The sequence below is a fragment of the Taurulus bubalis genome (assembly GCF_910589615.1).
Source record: "Taurulus bubalis genome assembly, chromosome: 10".
Taxonomy (NCBI): Eukaryota; Metazoa; Chordata; class Actinopteri; order Perciformes; family Cottidae; genus Taurulus; species Taurulus bubalis.
Window position 1 is genome coordinate 5,274,458 of NC_136598.1, and position 17,326 is coordinate 5,291,783.

At 40.2% G+C, this 17,326-nt stretch overlaps 1 protein-coding gene across 1 annotated transcript in view; it reads left to right on the forward strand.

Moving 5' to 3' along the window:
* LOC306742221 (neprilysin-like) overlaps positions 1-13,662 on the forward strand; it is a 31,971-nt gene extending 18,309 nt beyond the window's left edge. Inside the window, exons 5-23 of the mRNA XM_079224564.1 lie at positions 235-315; positions 703-798; positions 891-1,009; positions 1,171-1,239; positions 1,813-1,947; positions 2,536-2,637; positions 2,743-2,879; positions 3,034-3,127; positions 3,854-3,982; positions 7,834-7,932; positions 8,034-8,111; positions 8,330-8,433; positions 8,777-8,835; positions 8,942-9,061; positions 9,426-9,559; positions 9,977-10,042; positions 10,812-10,907; positions 11,123-11,199; positions 11,394-13,662. Of these exons, the coding sequence (XP_079080690.1) occupies positions 235-315; positions 703-798; positions 891-1,009; positions 1,171-1,239; positions 1,813-1,947; positions 2,536-2,637; positions 2,743-2,879; positions 3,034-3,127; positions 3,854-3,982; positions 7,834-7,932; positions 8,034-8,111; positions 8,330-8,433; positions 8,777-8,835; positions 8,942-9,061; positions 9,426-9,559; positions 9,977-10,042; positions 10,812-10,907; positions 11,123-11,199; positions 11,394-11,493 (1,895 nt within the window). The 3' untranslated portion in view covers positions 11,494-13,662. The remainder of the gene's footprint in view (positions 1-234; positions 316-702; positions 799-890; positions 1,010-1,170; positions 1,240-1,812; positions 1,948-2,535; positions 2,638-2,742; positions 2,880-3,033; positions 3,128-3,853; positions 3,983-7,833; positions 7,933-8,033; positions 8,112-8,329; positions 8,434-8,776; positions 8,836-8,941; positions 9,062-9,425; positions 9,560-9,976; positions 10,043-10,811; positions 10,908-11,122; positions 11,200-11,393) is intronic.
* The last annotated feature ends 3,664 nt before the right edge of the window (positions 13,663-17,326 follow it).

Consider the following 17,326-nt stretch of genomic DNA (forward strand, 5'->3'; position numbering starts at 1 on the left):
TTTTGTCACTGGTCCATATGGATTGTCACAGTTTGAAGTCATCACTTTATATTAATCGGGGCTGTCTGACATAGGGGTAGACAAAGTGCCTTTATTAAAATGATGTAATGCATCTGGACGGCAGCTGGATGCTATTTTAAATCAACAAAGGCTCATTCTTCCTTCATCGTTATGTCTTTGTCTTTATTTATTTATTTCCTTCATGCTTGCTCTGTTTCTCTGCTCAATTTGTAGGTGTCCTTGAAAAAACAGTGGAGGGTGAAGCTGCTGCTCTTTCCAAGGCTAAGACCCTTTATAAGTCCTGCACCAATGACAGTGAGTCAAAAGGCATTACAACTTAACACAGACTATTCATTTTTGTATCTTCTATTGCCTTACAGTCGTCGGAGGTTCGGTTTGTCATTACGTTTATTGCATTGTCAAACAATAATTAAAAAGCTGTCATCTTTATCAATTATTAGTTTAAAAACATTTATTGTATTTCAGTTTTACAGTTTTATATGATCCAAACAAATAAGTTATTCAAAAACATTTCTTTGAAGTGACATCAATAAACCCTCAAATGCCCTATAAGGCTTTATAATAACTACAATGTATGAACACCGATTCTTTTCTTTTTGCTGAATTTTTATTGGCATAAAATAAATGTATCCATTATTCTAAACACATTGTTTGCTTGTTTGTATCTATGTTTCTCGTAAGGTTTAATTGAGCTCAGAGGAGGGGCTCCTTTGCTCGACATGCTGCCTGATGTGTTTGAGTGGCCCATAGCTGTGGACAACTGGGAGACCGACTATGGTAGAGTTTTCTTTTCCACCGTCACGCACAGCAGATGTTATCGACAGGCAATCCTTTTCTTTTTCACTTTTCCTTCCTTGTCCTTTACTCAGGTAAAACATGGAAGTTGGAGAACGTCATCGCCAAGCTGAATGAGAAATATGGAACTCAACTCTTGGTTAACTTTTTTGTCGGCACCGATGACAGGGACTCCAATTCACACATCATTCATGTAGGTGTGAAACTATAGCAGAAAACTCTCGATTGTATAGACCCACATCCATACTCACACTCATGCATCATATCCATCCAGCTGGAAACCCACCAATGTATTCCAATTTCATGTCTTTATAGAGATAAATATGTATTTTTTCTTGTCTTCGTCTTTGCCAGTTTGACCAGCAGACAAGCCTCGGCCTCTTGTCCAGAGATTACTACGCTTGCACCGGACCCTATGCAGAGGTAGGGTTTAGGTGTACACACATGCACACTCTCGTAATATCCATCTATCCATCCATTTTCATCCGCTAATCCGTGGTCATGTCGCGGTGGCGGAAGGCCCAGCAGGCTGACCCAGGCTTACCTCTCACCGGCAACATTTGATATAATATTATTAAGGATTTCAACTGATGCACGATGATAACAGCTACATTTGTTCATTTGGGCCCAGGAGTTTGATATGGTAAACCGGATACCCAAAGAATGGTGAGGGCATCAGTTGATACATCAGTACCTGACGTGACTTTATGTTTGTTTCTACACTTGAATGCATTTATGACCAGGTGTGTAAGGAACAATTAAAATGTGCTCTGAGGCAGTAAGTGATGATTGAAGTCAAAGAGGCAAAACAAAACATATTTGGTTGTGTCTCAATCCAGACCAGATGTGTGCGATTGGAGCAAAGATCCTCTGCTCTGGTTTTACTTTAGAACTTCCATGGAACCCCGGTCATCGGTTAAAATTCAAACGAGTGACCTCCTTTCCTTCCTGTTAAATTCAAAATATGATTATCATGAATGAATGTGTGTTTGACAGGCATGTCGGGCCTATGAGCAGTTCATGATTGACCTGGCAAAGCTGATCCGCTCAGACCGGAGATTGGACATCAATGAAACCCGCATCAGAGAAGAGGTGACACGAGTAATGGACCTGGAGAGGGACATCGCCAATGTAAGCATGCATTCATTCTTTTTCCCAGCAGAAGTCTAAATAGCTGCTCTGATCAACCTCTTCAAGTCTCCAAAAAAAACTATTTTTTTGTTCCTGAGGGGACTAGTTTTCCAGCAGTAATGCATACCTTATCTTCTATCTTAGCTTCACACAACAGGAGGATTTTAAGAGCAAATTACTTCTGATAGAATTACCTTCCACTCCTCCATTTGTAGCCCAAACCTCTCTCTCCGCATGTGTTTGTGGCTCCAGTCTGGAGCGGCTTCTGTGTAAAACAAGCCGTTAACCAGCTTGATCCCTTTTCTCAGACACCAACAGGTTTCCACGCTCCACGTTTGTCATTCTCTGCTGGTTCTGTTCTCTGCTCACTGCCACGCTTTACTTCCCCTCTGCTCGGCTGCTGGCTTTTACAAGGCACTCGCTCGCACCTTTCAAGCCCTGGCGTTTTCAGACCTGAAGCCTTCTGGGACTCCAAATATGTTTGTTGCTGCTGGACCTGCACTGCCGTTGTACACGTGTCAGGAAACAGGAGAGTTATGTTGTGACAGCGTTCTTGAATTTCTACCTCCCTGTCTTACTCACTCCAAGGCTACTGATACTCCAGAGGACCGTAACAACCCAGTGTTGCTTTACAACAAGATGGAGCTGGGTGAAATGAACGCCAACTTCACCCTTGAGGTTGAATCCCAGGTAAAAAATAGGCTATTTTTCTGTCGAAATGTTCTCTTTCTTCTTTACCTTTTATCCTCTTTCTAATGCTGTTTTTCCTCTTTGTCTGTGCTTTTGGACTTGAAGGTATTTGATTGGAGTTACTTTACAGCAAAGATAATGGGTACAGTCAACATCAGCGTTCCTGACACAGAGAAGGTCATAAACTACTCCCCCAACTACTACAGACGACTCAACCTCATCTTGGCCAGATACAACAAGAGGTGTTTGTGTTTGTATTAGCCTGTAGTTGTGTTTGTGTATGATAGCCTGGTTGTGGGGGTGGGAGTGCACTGCAATGAAAACGGCACACGACTGATATGGCGTAGCTTTATGTGAGTAAGATAGTTTCTTTTAACATCCCTCCTCTCCCCGCAGGGATCTGCAGAACTACATTGTGTGGCGTTTTGCTATGAACATGGTGGTGGGCCTGAGCAGGAATTACAGGGACACCAGGAAAGCCTTCCGCAAGGTACACTGCCACTTAATCTTTCTGTATCTTAAACGTTCTGGTTTCCAGTTGTAGTTGACCAATCACGTTCGGGCAGGCTTTGGTTTCATGCAGGTAAACGACCAAATGAGGTGGAGCATATTGCCGAAAACGCTATCCTGTAACCCGATGGCTAGCATTTTACAATGGTTTTTATTGTGATTGGCTTAAAATGAGCTTTTAAACTTATTTGGATACATTCCAGTCTTTTTTTTTATTTAGCTTTCTGGGAATGTCATTAGGTTTGCAGTTATTTCGTCTTAAACCACAGTAGTGGGCCTTGTCAAATTTTGACGTGCTGGTGGCACCTGATGGAAAATGAAGGGATCATTTAAGTCAATACAAATAATTCAAGCAATGCTGCTGGCACAAACCTGTTGGTGTTGTTGCTGTTGGTGTTTATCCTGGTGATAAAAACAAACAAACATGTAAAATTGTTTCTGAATTATTCTTTACTGCAGGTCCTTGCTACAGTATTTACAGTATCAGCTAATATACCGTATCAGTTGGGCAGACGTCCACTGCATTTAGATTTTTCCTCCAGATTTATAGCTGATCATTTCTCTTTCATCCTGTTTCTTTTAATCCTAGAGTGGTAATGCTACATGAAGGTGCAAATACAGAATTGGCACGAGTCTCTTTACCCAACATGCTGAATGGTTTACACTGCATCTTTAATTGATCGATGCCTCTTAACTTTCTCTGCAGGCTTTGTCTGGTACAACGTCAGAGGCAGCAGTGTGGCGACAGTGTGCACTTTATGTCAACAACAACATGGACAATGCTGTGGGACGACTGTATGTGCAGGAGGCCTTCTCTGAGAAGAGCAAAGAACTGGTCAGTAGGGGGTGGATTATGCTTTAAATTATTTTATCAGATTTTCTGCAGAACAAAAAAGCGAGAAGAATTCCTTATTAGACAGAGACGATTCTGTGTGATACAACATTGAATGTTATGTGTTATGGTTTATTGACTCTAGAAACTACTATTGAATAATAAAAATACGTCTGTGGTTTATTCAGTTATTGATACATGCAGTATTTTGGATGTTAAATGTGTTTTTGTATCTTACTCTTTTGTCACATTTGTGTAATGTGTCCTCACCACAGTTCCTTATTTTCTGCACCCATTAAAGGCAGCTGAGGTTATCACCCCCACACGGCTGTGTGTCAGATTGTGAGAAGAAATTATCCTTTATAAATTCTTCTCTGCATTTGACCCATCCTTGGTTGGGGGGCAGTGGGCTGCCCTGGGGGCCACCCGGGGAGCAGCTAGGGGTTGGGTGTCTTGCTCAGGGACACTTCGACATGTGAGCTATCGGGGGACTGGGGATCGAACCGGCAACCTTTGTGTGTGTGTGTGTGTTGAAAGTGACACTGAGCTCCAAGTACGTATCAACACCCCTTTGCCCAAATACATAGCCATAATGTGTAGGTGTGTAATTGTGCTGAGGTGACTTGCAGCTGGCACACATGCTGCACTTCTTTTATACCGACCTTCTCTCAGCACTTTACTTGTTGTACTACTAGATTGTAGAGTTACTTATACTCTACTGGAGTACTTATATTCATGCTACTTAATAAGGATACTAGCTTACTTAAGCAATAAGGTACGAGAGGCAGTACTGTGTCGTGCAATAATGTACTGTTCAAGGGAGTTGTTAGGCCCGACGCGCAGCGGAGACACAGTTGTATTGTAAACACAGTACTGCCTCGAGTACTTTATTGCTTTTATAATACGGGTACCTGCGACTTTATAAATAGTAATAGTAAGCTCCCTTTCAGCACAAAATAGTTGAAGCCACCAAACGTTGTGTATTGCATTTCAGCGACAGAGAAAATAGTCCCGTAACGCACATACGAGACTATAAAACTGACTGCCTGGTGGTCGGTTGGAAGCAGGTGGAGGATGACACGCAGCCACCGATGTAAAGAAGTGCTCTCGCTGCTTCTGTCCGTCTTTTCTCCGTCATTTTTCTCCTCCGTGATGTTTAGAGAACTTGCCTCGCGTCGGGAAATGACCGACGTAATTATCTCTCACTCGAAATTATCACAATTTTGTGGTCAAACCCTTTTCATTCCTCATCTCATTTTAGGGAGGAAGTGACGTTGTGTTGTCGTTCGTTGTGCTAGTGTGGGGGATGCTAAGTGAGCTTGTTAGCTGTTCCGTTTGAGCTAACGTTACTGTTAGCGAAGAGCCCCGTTGCAATACTGTGAACACTCAAGCAATACACCTGCAAGTTAAGGAAACCAACGTATGCGAGTCGTTACTGCGGACGATACAATATCAAAGTTTACAAGAACATGTTTGGTAACTGTCAAGCTTGAAATGACAACTAACGGTCGCGCAATTTAAATCTACCTGTTATTTTAAGTGCGCACTGATATGGAACGCTCTAAATGTAAACAGGCTGTACAGTACTTTATGGCTGAATAAACTACACCTTGTGACTCACTCTCAACCAATCAGAATGCTTGATTTGATCTACCCGTATTATAATATGATTTAGAGGCAGACCGTTGAACTACAGTCACTACTGTAGTTCCTACTACTACTACTGTAGTTCATTTTTCTGATAAATATTTCACAAGCAAATGGCATCAGCCTTTACAATATGATGTTTTCCTATAGATACAACGATAAAACAAGTATTAACTAAAAATATTAACATTGTCAAGACTGTCACAAGGGGGGGGGGGGGGGGGGGGGGATGGACCAAAAAACCGAGAGACATGCGGGAACAGAAGGATGATCATTGGTGATTTTGATGATAAAGGAAATCTTCCAAAACAAGGCAGGGGAGTCGAACATGTATACCAAACAAACTTAAACAAAATCCAGAATTGGCAAAACACAAAACAGGGTCAGATAACACAGAAAAAAAAATAGGAGGGAGACCAACAGGGTAACAGGGAAACATACTGGGAATAGAAGCAGACCAACCAACATTGAGACAGGAGACACACAGGGTTTAAATACACTGGGGAGGTGCAGGTGGTTAGACACAGGAGGATTCTGTCAGGGGCGGGCAGACAACCACACAGGCGGGAAAACATCCAAAGGCAGGAAGTGAAGTGAACCTAGGACACGAGAGGCAGGGAAATTCAAAATGAATCAGAAAACCAACTAAGACCATGACAAAAATACTAGCTACACATTAATACTAATCTAAAATATAACATGTCATATTATATCACTTATGTGTGGTGAGTAATTCAACTTTTGATTGTATATACTTAGTGTATATAAAGATATATTCATCAAATCATTCCATTTCATACTATCATGATACATAAAGCTTTAGTAGGCTAACCATTGCATTATAAACCCATGTAATTTATATTATAGCATTTCACAAACAGATATAGACACACACACACACACACACACACACACACACACACACACACACACACACACACACACACACACACACACACTTGTGTATGCTGAAAGGTTTTCAGAAAAAGCCTCATCAGTATTGTCCCTGGTGGTTTGAGGCGAACCGCAGCGTGTTGTCCGAGTGGTCATGGAGTGTGTAAGCGAGGGGTCTGCTGATGTGATGAGACATTGGAATGCCTCTGCAGTCCTAGAAGGTCGACCTTCACTGTCACTGCAGTTTTGTTATTTCTATCTCCTATAAGCCTTTCATAATTTTGTGAATTATTCAAATTTAGTTTTCATTTTGTTGGTGGACAATATTTGGCCTTTCACTTTCCCAAGACCATGGTACAGTTCATGGTTTGCACAGTATTGTGCCATTATGGTGGCCTCAGTAAAATACTGCAACTCAAGAGCAATACATTAAAGAAACGTTTAACTTGCACTACAGGTTACCTCTGGAAATTGTGCTTTTGATTTTGGGGCACCTTACTGTGTGAATTCGTATATACAACATAGAAATAGTCATGATTGTGAGAACTTTACATTTGTGCCAATATGTAATGTGAAGACAAGAATGCTGAAATGGAAATATTTGTTCTGTTACACACAATTATTCGTGAATCATTAATAAGTTAAAGCTCCTCTTCTACACAAAGCTTTGGATTATTATTATTAGAAAAGTATTAAGACAACAACTTGAGCCTTTAAGCAGTAGAAATGTCCCAACACGTATTTATTTGTATTCCATCTGTCCTAATAATCACATTACACTTTAGCCATGTTAATAATAATCTGCATGTTCACCACATTCTACACAGAGGGAGTCTAACCCTAAGTGTGTCTTCTGTACATTGATATGTGACTATGTAATGATGAGGACTGCTTCTGGGAAGTTTATTTTTTGACTGCGTTGCACAATATGTTGCAAGACTGTGTGTGTGTGTGTGTGTGTGTGTGTGTGTGTGTGTGTGTGTGTGTGTGTGTGTGTGTGTGTGTGTGTGTGTGTGTGTGTGTGTGTGTGTGTGTGTGTGTGTGTGTGTGTGTGTGTGTGTGTGTGTGTGTGTGTGCTTTCCACTGGGTCCTCTCTGCAGATCTTATGAGGAAAACGTATACACTACACTGACAGTTGGTGTTTTTTCATGATATGCCTTTGATTGTCAAATCTCAGTGACGTATTTATGATTGTAGTCTTATTCTCCCTTTGTTTGTGTGTGTGTGTGTGTGTGTGTGTGTGTGTGTGTGTGTGTGTGTGTGTGTGTGTGTGTGTGTGTGTGTGTGTGTGTGTGTGTGTGTGTGGACAACAGATGGAGGAGATGATTCAAGATATTCGTTCAGTGTTCATTAGCAACCTTCATGACCTGACCTGGATGGATGCAGAGACCAAGATAGCAGCTGAGGAGAAGGTATTGTTATAATGAATTGTCTATTGTATTGCTTGTACTTTATTCTATATGTGATGACTAAGTCGTCTGTCTATCAAATTGTCTCCTCTACTTTTCCGTAGGCCCGAGCTATTCGGGAACGGATTGGCTATTCTGCTAACATCACGGATGACGAATATCTTAACAATGAGTACAAAGATGTGAGTCTCTGAAAAGACGCAATTGTGAATGTTTTTCTTCTTTCGCGGAATGAATAGCAGAATCCAGTGTGGGTTTATCGTAGCAGCGCATCAGCTTTGTGAAAACATCTCGGTAAATTCTTGGCTTTTATGAGTTTTACTGGAGAATATATGACCAAGTGTTGATAGGTCTCATCAAGGCTAATCCTCCTATTTCTCTGGCTGTGTGTTGGTGCTAGCTGGGGTACAGTGCAGAGGAGTACTTTGAAAACATCCTACAGAACCTGGAGTATGTGCAGAAGAAACGCCTGCGGAAACTCAGAGTCAAAGTCAACAAAGAGGAGTAAGATTTAATTGATGTCATACTGGGGACAGGATTAAATCATTGCTCTGTAAACTGTAATTTAAAGAGGTAATGTTAAGTGTTTAAGTCCTTAAAAATAAATGACTTATTTGCTTATGGTGCTTGTGGTCGACACAGCAGCTTACATTTAGCACAGTGCCTTCTCCCACACAAACTCCTACTCACACGTACAGTTCAGCCTTCCACTAAGCACAGCAACAATGCTAATATTAGCTCGCTGTTATTGATCCCGGGTTAATTCTAATATCAAATGTGAATCATGCTGAACTATGGTGCTCCTTACTGTATCATTCTTTAATTACATGTTCCCTGTCTTCTGCAGGTGGGTAACTGGAGCTGCTGTTGTCAACGCCTTCTACTCATCCAGCAAAAACCAAATAGGTATTTTCACATGTGCACCAGCAAACATTCATTTGTGTAATTATTAAACATTCTACATGTGTCAGTTTTGTGAAGACAAACCTATTTTGTTATTCCCTGGTGGCAGTTTTCCCAGCAGGTATCCTCCAGCCGCCTTTCTTCAGCAAAGGTCAGGCTAAATCTCTCAACTACGGTGGCATCGGCATGGTGATCGGTCACGAGATCACACATGGCTTTGATGACAATGGTATGATTTTCCACACTGTTGCTCTCTGTTTCGCCCGGAGGCAGTTTTGGCAGATTATAATACTTTGGATGGAAATATTTCCCTCTCTGTAACTGGTACCACAGAAAAAAAGCCTTTTGAAATGCCATTTTTTTTTGTGCTGCCTCAGATCATTTTCCACGGCTTTCATTTTCATTGGGTTATGTTAAGTTATTATGTTCAATGTCAGGATTATTTTTATAATGATATCCACAACTGCAAGCCACCCCGAAATCCAATGGCAACGGTGGTTGGGATTAGAAAAGTGTCACAATCCTTTTTTTTTTTCTTGTTGATGAAAATCCAACCAGCCAACCTTTTATGCATTTGGCTTCTTTTTTATAAGGTCGTAACTATGATAAGGATGGTGACCTCAAGGACTGGTGGACACCAGCCTCCACTCATAGGTTCCTGGACCTATCGAAGTGCATCGTCAATCAGTATGGCAACTTTTCCTGGGACCTGGCCAATGGACTACATGTATGTCTTCATAGACAATCTCTCTCACCTTCTTCTCCCCACAAGTTTTCATAAAATATAAATTTACTCAAAAAAAATCCCAAAACCTTGCTCATTGTCTCATTTGTTTGCTTTCCTGTTCCCTTTGCCAGCCTATCAATTTCTATCTTTCCCCCAGTTTTGCAGGCTCATCTCTTCTCTGCTTCAGGTGCCTTTCATATTCTGTGTTGACATATCAATCCCTCTCGCTCTCTTTGTTTCTCCTCCTCTGTCCTATTGCTTTAAACAATGTTTCATTTATCCCCTGGGACAATGATTTCTTGTATCCCAAAAAAAGCGATATCTGTGATTTGCTGACATAACTGTCGAAACATGACCACCTCCCTCCCTTTTTCACTGCCTATCTATGTGTTTTCCCTCCTTATGTCTCTACTCTAGTTAAATGGTAACAACACCCTCGGGGAGAACATTGCTGACAATGGAGGGATACGGCAGGCATATCAGGTAATGAGCCTGAACACAAACCAGGGAACTCGGTTTATAAACACTTGTTTAAAGATGACAGAGGATGGATTGAGTGTGGTTTTGTTTTTGTTATCTGCTTGCTTTCATTAATATATGGGTAATGGTGCCAGTTCACTGACAGGCTCATTAGCTATTGTAAACACAACTATGAAGGACATGATTTTGCTGCTGATTTCATCAGTTTTTACTAAAGGTGTTTAACAAAGAAAGGGCATTCACAGATTAATATGCAAGACTTGAGATAATAATAATTTAGGTATGATTTCATGTAGTATTTATATTTCATGTATTTATATTAAAATTGTCCATTTGAGGCAAAATGGAGATTTGATTTAATTCATGAGAAACACCGTTTCAAACAGGCAACATGCCGGTATTATATTCTTAGTTTCACACTGACTTTCTATTACACAAAGTGACATGATTTGGCATTGACATGATAATCGAAATGATGGAAACATAGGTTAGATATAATGCTGCAGCAACTTTCAATGTATTGCAATAAACCAATTGCAATTGAGTTGACCAGGCTATTTTCGAAACAACACAGTTTTACTTTTTAGCACACACACACACACACACACACACACACACACACACAATTCAACAAACAATCCTGCATGTAAACTGTCTAAGAAATCTACAGGAAGTATCCATAGGAAAAATACATTTTGACGAAGACAACAACAAGACAATAACAACCAAAACTGCAAACATGTCTTTAAAATGTCTCATATTAATTCTGCAGGCCTATAACAACTATGTGGCGGAGCATGGAGAGGAGCCATCACTGCCCGGCATTGACCTCTCCCACAATCAACTCTTCTTCCTAAACTTTGCTCAGGTAGTTGATGGATATATGGTATATATGGTATACTTGACTGATTGATTTGCTTGATGACTGATGGATATATATATATATATATATATATATATATATATATATATATATATATATATATATATATATATATATATGGATGAAAGATTGGAAACAGTGCAGTATATTGGAAATGCTATAGGTCGATTGAGGTACGATCCTAATCTTTGTTATTTCAGGTGTGGTGTGGAACAAATCGACCCGAGCAAGCTGTTAATTCCATTAAAGTAGATGTACACAGTCCAGGGAAATTCAGGTAAATTAAAACAATAGTATTTTTCTGTTACATCAATGTGCCATGTGAGGCAAAGGGCAGGAAGCAAATTACAGTAGTAGCTAACATTTTAAAACCTTGAGAAAACAACATGCCTTTGTACGTTTCAATTTCAAGTAACTTTCAAATACAACAACTTAAACCCCAACCTACAACCTCTTCTGTGTGTGTTACAGAGTACTGGGCTCCCTTCAGAATTTCCCAGAATTTGCCAAAGCATTCAACTGCAACAAGGGCAGCTACATGGTCCCTGACAACGTTTGCCGTGTGTGGTGATCCACAGACTTCTGGGACGAGGACAGTTCTGACATGGGTCGTCCCTGTCCCACTGTACCTCACCCCTCTGACTGTTGGAGCCCTCGTAGGAGCTACAGGGAAGTGGAATCTCCTCTTAGCTCTTTACTGGATGGACTAGGGCCGGTGGACTGACACTGCAGTATGCACTTCCTCTGATGAAAGCAGTGGACTGCATCCTCACGGACAGACGGAGCATTGTCTCTCCGACTCTTATACTGTAGTTCATTCAATCAGTTTGATTATTCTGCTACTCACTGGATACAACCACTCCTTGTATGTTTAATTTTTTTTCTCTCCATTTTCATCTTATTTTACTCATCATTTGTGAGTCGGCCAATGCGAGTGTGAGTGTATTTCAGTCAAAATACTGTACTTGTCAAGAGAGGGGAGGACAGACAAATGTGCTCAAATCCACTGGCATATGAATACAACAGCCGCCCACTCACACTCAAACACATCTAACAGGGCTGAACCACTGTACTGTATGTGGGACTGAGCTGGATGCCTCTCATAAAACCTCAGCTGGTTTCAGCCTTCATCTACATGCTGATACGCTCTACAATGCATCTGTAATGTACTCTTTGTTAATATGTATAACCAGATTAGATAAATCATTACAGATAATCTGAATTTGCTGAATAGATCAGCACATAGTTAACCCTAACCATATATTAAACAATACTATTCTATATTTAATGATAATGACTTTACTGCAGTTGAAAGGCAGCTGCTGTTCATTAGCAGTATGTCAAATAAACCAAATTTAAATTTATACCTTTACCAGTGGTCATGAATCATTGAGCTGACAATCGACACCAAATCCTTTTTATATGTTCATTGAGCCTCCTGGGTGTTTCTGCGTGGATGTATGTCTCTATGTATTTTCCAGTCTTTTTAAGTCATCATGATCACTGCCTACTGTTTGTCAAACAAATTGGTATGCCTTATGATCTGCTGTGCTGCTGTGTCTGAGAGTTAACAAAGAATGAACAAAGAATACGAAAGTCTATCATTAAAGCAATAGTTTGACTTTTTCACAAGGAGGTTTTTTTGCTTTTCTTGCCAAGAATTAGATGAGAATATCGCTACCACTCTCATGTCTTTCCGCTACAGCCAGCAGACAGTTAGCCGCTCTGTCCAAAGTTAAAAAAAATGCCTGCCAGCATCTCTAAAGCTCACTAATAACCCTGTTTCTTCTCATTTGTGTAATTAGTGTAACAACAAAAAATTGTAGTTTACAGGGCGTTATGTGCCAGCATGACCTCCTGAAGTCTCCGCCAGCTGCCTGGCAACCTGACGATGAGTCTTTACCCTTTCCTCTATGGATTAAATGTGCCAAAAATAACATTAATTGGTTAGCTTTGAAAGTGCTGGTAGGCAGATTTGATTTTACCTTTGGACAGAGTCAGGCTAGTGGTTTGCAGTCATTATGCTAAGCTAACCCTCGCCTTGCTGTATGAGAAGTATCAATATGAGTAGTATCAATATTCTCAATTTACTCTTGAATGTGAAAAAAGTGAATGTGTGTAATTCACAAAATGTTGAAGAAAGGTGTAGCGATATTTCAGTTTGATCTTGGATTAATCACATGGAGAACTTCGTGTGACACACGAATGATTTAATGATTTTTATTCATTTAAGATATTGACAGACGATGATATGATTAAGCTTTCAAGGGATTTATCTATTTTAAACTGCGGCCTGAGTCTTTGCTGGAACCTGATGGATTTTTCAATAGTGCATGTATTTTTCCAAATGCAGAAGCTTGTATCAAGTTAGTGAATCACAGTTTAGCATTCATGGTTTTGTATGGCTTTATTTTCTAAGTGAGGCTGATTCTTCGCCTTTTCTATTGCAATTAATGAATGATGCGCCATGATCATGTAGACCACTTCTTCAGACAGTATACAACACCCTCCATGTCCAGCCTTGTATTGTTTCCTGGTGTTTTGTTCTTTTCATCGTATGTGCAAGCTTTCTGTCCATGTCAACGGCGCTCGTTCCCTCAGGCTTTCTTTATTTCTGCCTCTCTCTCTGTCACACTGTAGAAAGACAGATATACCTCAGTTGCCTGTTTTTAGATACTTTATTATAATGACTGATAATCATCTTGAGAAGCATTTTTTTCCTTTCAAAATAAATATTTAAATAACACGCTGAGGCTGCAAGTGAAGGTTTGTCTATTTGTGTGCACATGTGTTGTTTTAGCATCTGAATCAGTTTACATGTTTTACATGTAATCTCTAAATCCTGATACAAAGACATGTTACAAAAACATTCCTTTAATGTCAGACTTTTGCACGGCATAACAGTGTGAGTGCACATCATATCTTGGTTCTGCTGACTTGACTTATTTTTTGTCTGGACTTCAGGGACGTTATATAAAGAAATGATATAGAAATGTTCTACATCAAAGCAGAGGTTCTGCAGCATTTCCGTTCCATTCTTTACCTGTAGTGCTGCCTGTGATATTCATGAAAAGGTTAAACTAAAGAGAGACATTCACTTTCTGTTTCACTCATGGTTTTAACTTAAGGGGAGTATTATGATTATGGGCTTTAGTTTCATTTTGTAATTTCCACAGAGAAAAAAAACGAGAAGTTAATTTTAATGCAGCATTAGCCCATACTCTTTTCTCACTAATTGGACCTATAAGCATTGGAGGAGGAAGGGCTATTGTGTGAAGTTAGCCAAAAGCACGATGCAAACATATGCATGTGCATTATCTTTATCGCTGCTCCCAAGCTGCCTACTGGTAAATACACCCCATGCTGCAATGAACCAGAAAGCGTATATATCCTGGCACATGGAAGGCTTGTACCCAGGCTGCAACTGAAGAGGTTGTCAGGGATGTATAAGGAAAAAGAAACTTTTTTTTTTACGGGATAAAGGGCAGGGGTGCGTAGGAGCACCAGAAATACGGCCAAACTTTGAGACCGTTGGGGGAGTGCAGGAGGGGCCAAAACCAACACACTTGCGCAAATACACTTAGGATAAGTTGGGAAGTTCATGACTTTTATTTCATTTATTTGTTCATTGAAAAAAAAAATCTTACAACAATATAGAAATTCCAACCGATTTGTGACCAGTTGAGTTGTTTCAACAACTCAAATTTACTTCACATTCCACACCACAATGACCAAAATGAGCAACCTAGCAGAGTCAAAAAACAACCAACTACAGAATGCATTTCTTAATTGTTTTTTAAATGTTCATTTTGGCTGTACTTCATTTCATGTTCGGTAAGTATAAAAACAAGCCTGTATTATAGTGACTCTGAGATTCATTCAAATACTAATGTCAGCAGTATATCAGTTGCAATTGCTTATTTACATCTCGGAGTCTCTTTTTACCCTCGTTGGCTGGAACAACTTTGATAACTGATGGTTCACACCACCCACTTTCCTCGTGCTCTCACCCTCCCTGTCATTAGCAGCTACGCTTGCTAACATCACAGCTAACATTACAACACCTCAGCATGTTCCTGGGAGGCCGGACAGAGTGTTTTGCACGTTGTACACCATAGACAGCTGAGGTTTTGCCCTGAATTAACACAGAAGACAGAAGGTTGTTTACAACTTTTAATCTTAATAAAAAATGACTTGATTAAATTACATTTGTCAGTGGGAAAAAATATTATTAACATCGTGGCACTTTAAGCCTTCGATTGTAGGAAGTCACCAATGTAAGACTTACTTTTGTTTTTGCTCTGAATACAAAGTTCTGCTCCCCTCTGTTACCCTCTGGCCATAAAATCACTCAGTTTTCCTTCATGTGCCCTTTGGGCGACCCTAACAGTGGGTCCAGTGGTATGTGTGTGTGTGGAGGGGGGGGGGGGGGGGGGGGGGGGGGGGCATGCAGCCTCTGGAATGCTTTTCAGTGTGTGTGTGTGTGGAAGTGTGTGGTGTCCGAGGTGTATGGGAGAGGAGCACAGCACAATTATATGTGTGCACACACACCACGTATACACTTTTAAGAACACATGCACACAAGTACACATGTATGTACACACATATACAAGTGCAAATTCTGTATTAGGATCATAACTAAGATAGTTTTTTAGGTAATTAGAGTAGGCACTGTGCTATTGCACACTTTATTTAAGAGGCTCTTATTGTGAAGCACGCTCTCTATGTGCACTCATTGTAAAAGGCCACTGATCACCGTCAATTCTGATTTTAAAGAGGCTGAATTTTCTGTTAAAGTTTTTAATTGCCATGGCTTTGATAACAATACTCTTTCAGGCACTGGTACCCAGGTAGCCAGTGGAATCGACCAAATTGCGGCTGAGTGTTGGCTGACTCGGCTGTGTTCCGGCACGATGCTGCCGAATGTGAGCCAGCTTTGGCCCAATTCATTGTTGGGATTCCTACGACGACTGGAACACGGAGGAAGAGAGGTGCAGACCCCCATGGGGGTCTGTCGAGCTCTTATAATAAATATTAAAAATAATATTTTTCCCCCATGCCCATTTTTTCCCCTGCCCATTGTATTTAGTGCTCTCGATTTAATACATACATGGACTTCTTCTATTTAAATAAATGTTGCATTGACTGCTCAGTGCACAGAAAAAGTAGACAGTGCACCTTTTAACATACCTTTTTTTAATCGTGTTAGATGTGACATCATCTGACAGGCATTGCAAATGTTTATTTAACTACAACCAACACCGTAAGCTTCAAATAATCAATATGTACACCATGTGTATAGTATATATATTACAACAAATGCCTACTCAAATATTACAGTGACTAGTGACGAACCCTTTCACAATGTTTTCCAACTTGTAGCCATCAATTGGTAGCGACAAATCTAGAAACAACAAGTTTCACTTGATATCCCAGAATACACATTGCATATCTCCTGTTTGAGCCGTCACACACTCGCTCCATAATTCATGTAAAACAGTGACATCCTGTGGTTGTTCAACATATCTGTGTTCTTCAGCTGAGCTTACACTGGCTGACTCGAGAGCAGTAACACGGTTTACTTAAAGCCAGCATTACATTTCTTTAAAACAATACATGTCATTTTGTTCCTTCAAATGGCAAACGTAAGCCATCTGTTGATTTCGGCATTGCATTGTATTTCTTCTTCACAGGTTAAGCTGCATGTTGGCTTTTTCTAATGCACTTCAAGAAACAGGTACTGACAGCTCACTCCATTTATAATTTAGCAATCTGGAGCCAGTCATGCTTTTCTCGTGACATTTGGCCACAGCAATGCACTTACCTGTTCCTATTTAACCTATCCCCCACAAAAAGGAGCATTAAGCCCTCAAATCCAGATGAGTAAAGCTTTCATCGAAGGATTTTGAAGTTGTTTTAAACCAGCTTTAATGAATCAAACACATTTGTCTAGAAATCTAATCTTGATTAAGGGTATTGTACAGTTACTGCGGCTGCAGCCATTAAAGTAACCATTGATCCTCTGTTAGATGCAGACAGGTGAAAGATCAGTATCATTACTTTTACATCTTAGCGCAGTCAGTCGCACTGTAGACTATTCAATTCTGATTAACCGCTTCAAGTTAGGGAATGGCATGAAGGTCACAGCACTTAATTGATTCAGCTGTAACACATTTTCTGTCACAATATTTTAGACCATACTTGGCATAAATGACAGTATAAGAGCAATAAACTATGCCAGGTTGTGCCTTTCAAAAACTATACTATAATATCTGACGTTTCAGTGTGTCCCTGCGACAGACTTTCATCTCTATCATCATAACGATAGTCTACCCTGTGCAGCACGCATTCATCCAGATTGCACTATAGTAATATTTCTACAGTATATTCTAACATCGGCTGCC